At 32.8% G+C, this 4,906-nt stretch overlaps 1 protein-coding gene across 1 annotated transcript; it reads left to right on the top strand.

Moving 5' to 3' along the window:
- Window positions 1-1,097: 1,097 nt before the first annotated feature.
- LOC114181561 (putative disease resistance protein RGA1) lies at window positions 1,098-4,189 on the top strand. The gene has a single exon (XM_028068045.1). It carries the CDS (start codon window positions 1,243-1,245, stop codon window positions 3,847-3,849), a length of 2,607 nt encoding a protein of 868 aa, XP_027923846.1. The 5' UTR covers window positions 1,098-1,242; the 3' UTR covers window positions 3,850-4,189.
- The last annotated feature ends 717 nt before the right edge of the window (window positions 4,190-4,906 follow it).

Consider the following 4,906-nt stretch of genomic DNA (forward strand, 5'->3'; position numbering starts at 1 on the left):
AATTATTTGTTTAAAAAAAAATTGAACTAGACCTGATACAATTGAAATTATAAGTTATTAACCAAAATCATATTTTATTAATTTTGGAATTAATATTTTTGTCTTGTCACTTTCCAAATCCGCTAATTCATAACGATATAATATAAGAAAAATGATATTTTAACCTTCCTTTTTTATCCATTTTTAATTCATTGTTTCAATCATCACTAGATCATCTTTTTTTATTCTTTTTAGTGATGTAATGTAATGATCTAATGGTGATTGAAGTGATAAGTTAAAAGTGGGTCAAAAAAAGTGGGTTAAATTATCCATAATATAAACATGAAAACAAAGCCAAGCATTTTATTTCTTTTATAATTAATCACAAGTACTGTTGTTTTCTCACCCCCAAATTTGCCAAGCCAGTGTAACAAATTAACAATTAAAAATTGAATAAATAAATATTAATAATGTCTTCTTCTCCTTTGCATTATGTTCTACTTAACATGAATTAGCTATACACATTATAATTTTAAGAACGGTTGTTTTCCTAATATTTTCTTTAGAAATATAAATGGGTCAAATATGTCGGAAAAATGAAAGTAATTAATAGAATTTTAAAATTAGAATCATGTTTAAAAGTTTAAGATATGCACAGAATAATATTAAACAAATTATGTTTACTTTGAGTAACATATATATAATGTAATCTTTTTCTTGTTATGTTTACCAATAGTAGAAATTTTCGGTGATTACAAATGCACTTGTCTCTTTTTTCCCTATTATCTCCACATCTTAGAAACTAAAAAAAATTTATTGTTTTACAAATACTATATTAACCGTCCTCTGCACTAATTAGTTATCTGAATTATTTAAAAATATAATATCATATAAATCTTTAGAAACGACTGTTGTATATATATGCAATTTTGAAAATAAAAAAAAAAATAGTGAAAATAAGTGTAATTTCATTAAATAGAATACCCACTCATGTAGTTTTTGCAATTGCATGGCCAATAAATATGGAGGATCTAGTAAAAGAGAAAATTCAATATATAAGCAAAGAATAGAAACTAGTTTTCGTTTATGGAAAGAAGCAAAGAATAGAAACTTTGTTTTCGTTTTGGAAATAAACAAAGAACAGATACCGTAAGCCGTGTAGGACAACAAATGACAAATTCATTATTACTTTCCTCCGAGACAACCCACAAAACTAGTCTTCTGCTTTCTCATATCTGTCTTTCGAATTCCTCATAGCTAACCATGGCTGAATCATTTCTCTTCACCATCGCAGAGTCACTCATAGAAAAGCTTGCTTCTCATGTTTTTCAAGAAGCTTCTCGAGTGGTGGGTTTATACGACGATCTTCAAGAACTTACAAAAAATCTTTCTTTAGTCAAGGCTGTGCTGTTAGATGCTGAGCAAAAGCAGGAGCGCAACCATGAGCTCCGTGAATGGCTCACCCACCTCAAAACTGTCTTCTCTGATGCTGAAGATGTTTTGGATGAATTTGAATGCCAAACACTACGAAACAAAGTGGTGAAAGTTCATGGTAGCACCAAAGACAAGGTAAGTCACTTCTTCTCAACCTCCAATCCACTTCTTTTTCGTTGTAAAATGGGTCAACAAATTAAAGATATCAGCAAAAGACTAGACAAGGTTGCAGCTGATAGGCATAAGTTTAGTCTTCAAATAATTGATGTTGACACACGTGTTGTTCATCCGAGAGATATGACACATTCCCGTGTGAGTGATTCAGAAGTGATAGGAAGGAAAAAAGATAAAGAAAAGATCATAGAGCTTTTGATGCAGCAGAATCCTAATAACGATGATACACCTCTCTCTGTTATTCCCATTGTGGGGATTGGAGGCTTGGGAAAGACTACGCTTGCAAAGTTTGTGTTCAATGACAGTAGGATCCAGGAATGCTTTCCGTTAAAGATGTGGGTGTGTGTTTCCGTTGACTTTGACATTAAACAACTCATTATCAAAATCATCAACTCCGCCACTGATTCAGCTTCTGCTGATGCTCCTTCTAACCCACCGAATTGGAACGTGTTGGATCTGGAACAACTACAAAATCAACTGAAAAAGAAAATGTCCGGTCAAAAATTCTTACTCGTATTGGACGATGTATGGAACGAAGACCGTGTTAAATTGATTGAGCTGAGGGATTTAATCCATGTAAGTGCAGCAGGAAGTAAAATCCTTGTGACCACACGTAGTACTTCAATTGCTTCCATGATGGGCACAGTTCCCTTTCACACTTTAGAAGGTCTTTCTGAGGAGGACTCATTGTCTCTGTTTGTCAAGTGGGCATTTAAGGAAGGGCAGGAGAAAAGACATCCTCACTTAGTAAATATTGGCAGACAAATTGTGAAAAAATGCAAAGGGGTTCCTTTGGCAGTGAGAACATTAGGGAGTTCACTATTCTCGAAATTTGAGGCCAGTGATTGGGAATATGTGAGTGACAATGAAATCTGGAATTTGCCTCAGAAGAAGAATGACATTTTACCTGCCCTTAAATTGAGTTATGATCTCATGCCCTCCTATTTGAGGCAATGTTTTGCATTGTTTTCCCTTTACCCAAAAGATTATGAATTTGGTAGTTATGAAATAACCTTTCTTTGGGGGGCACTTGGTCTCATTGCACTACCAAAAACCAAAAGGACACTTGAAGAAGTGGGCAATCAATATTTGCATGAACTTCTGTCAAGATCCTTCCTTCAGGATTTTGTAAACTTTGGCACTGCGTATAGTTTTAGAATACATGATTTGGTGCATGATCTCGCCCAATTTATTGCGATGGATGAGTGTCTATACGTGAATTCCAACATTCAAAATATTCCGGATAATGTTCGGCATCTATCTTTTGCTGAAAGCAGTTTGTTCAACAATTTGGTGACTAAAAAATCAGCCGCTTTGAGAACTGTACTGTTTCCAAATGGTGCAGCAGCCGCCAACTGTGAAGCTTTACTGAATACATGTCTGCCAAAGTTCAAATGTTTGCGAGTTTTGGATTTAAGAGGTGCAAAATTTGAGACTTTGCCCCGTAACATTGTCAAGTTGAAACATTTGAGATATTTGGACATTGGCGAAAATGCAAACATTAAGAGACTCCCCGACTCTGTTTGCAAGCTCCAAAGTTTGCAAGTGTTGCTGCTTGCCAAATGCATAGAGCTGGAAGCTTTGCCCAAAGGATTAAGAAAACTGATCAGTCTCCGTTGTCTGGAGTTTAGCATAAAGCAAACTGTTTTGCCTATGAATGAGATCGCCAACTTGGGATCACTAGAAATGTTGAATATTGAGTCATGCCATAATGTAGAGTCCATCTTTGGAGGGGTGAAATTTCCTATTCTTAATACATTGTGTGTGGAAGACTGTCAGAGTCTGAAATCTTTGTTGTTGGATGGTCAAAATTTTCCTCAATTAGAAACATTGATGGTTGCAAACTGCGGTAATTTGGACTTGGAAGTGTGGAAGGGCCACCATGAAGAAGAAAGCTCCAAGCTGAAGTTAAAACTTCTTTTGTTTTTCAATTTATCACAGCTGGTGGCTTTGCCTAAATGGCTTCAAAAGGCTGCCAACTCCTTACAGTGCTTGACGGTTTCAAATTGCCACAATTTTGAAATACTTCCAGACTGGTTAACAACTCTGACTCATCTGGAAACACTTCATTTATCATATTGTCCAAATTTGGTATCTCTCCCGGATAACATCCATCACCTCACAGTGCTTGAAAGTTTGATCATCGTAGGTTGTCCTTATTTGTGTAAAAACTATGAGCCCCATGTTGGAGAGTTTTGGCCCAAAATATCACACATAAAAAATGTTGTCATTAAGAAACCGGAAGAGCCGGAGAAGAATTAAATGAAGAGCAAGAGGTAGTCTGAAACCCCTTATTTTCTTTATTTATTCTTTTGTTAAGGTTTTTTCCAACATGTCCACTATTTTTTATGCTTTTCCATTTTGTTAATCGTGTTTCATTTCAATTTAGAAGACCTCCATGACATGGTTGTGTAGTGGAACATTTGTTTTTTTTTTTTTTCTTTACGGGTTTGCTTTGTCTATCATTAAGAGAGATGGCAAATAAACCCGTTTCCGTATGTATTGCCCGAATCCGTCTCCGTTTTGACGGAAAATCTCCGCATTGACTGAGTATGGGTATGGGTATGGGTATGGGTATGAGGAATCTCCGACTTTTTCAATTGGGTATGGAATGTACATATCTCCGTCATATTATCCGTCCCGTTTAAATTATTAAAATATTCCTAATTAATTAAATAACCATATATATATATATATATATATTATTTTTTATTTATTCTAATTATTTGGTTTGTCATGAAACTCATTCGCATTTCAATTATATTTTTCATCTTATCATAATCTTTATGTAATTATTTTAAAAATATGTATGTTAATTAAATTTTTTTATGTCTCACATTTGAATATTTCTATTATTTTTAATATTTTTATTTAATGTATATTTTTCTTTCACATAAAAATGTTTAATACTCTCCATTATTTAAGTATTTAATAGCATAAACATTTCGTTTACTAGGTAATATAAAAAAAAATCATTTACTTATTATTCTTATTATTAGTTTTTGTTTCATTTGAATAACTTTTTTATTTCACTAAAACATTTTTTGTTATTTCTCAACTACTGAGTATATATGTTGATATTTGAAAAGTTTTCTTATATCTCTAAGATATTTTTTAACTTATCATATCCTTAATTATATATTTGTTTTCCTTTGTGCGATTTCTTTCAATAGTCTCTCAAATTGTTTGTAAACATTTGTTAATTTTTTAATATTTTTATTTCTTGTTTATTTTCATCATGTAGAATACTATTTCGATATATTTTATTTAATTATTTTTTATTTTTTAACTCATTATCAATCATACTGTAATTTTGTCT

The sequence above is a fragment of the Vigna unguiculata genome, chromosome 1 (genome assembly GCF_004118075.2).
Source record: "Vigna unguiculata cultivar IT97K-499-35 chromosome 1, ASM411807v1, whole genome shotgun sequence".
NCBI lineage: Eukaryota > Viridiplantae > Streptophyta > Magnoliopsida > Fabales > Fabaceae > Vigna > Vigna unguiculata.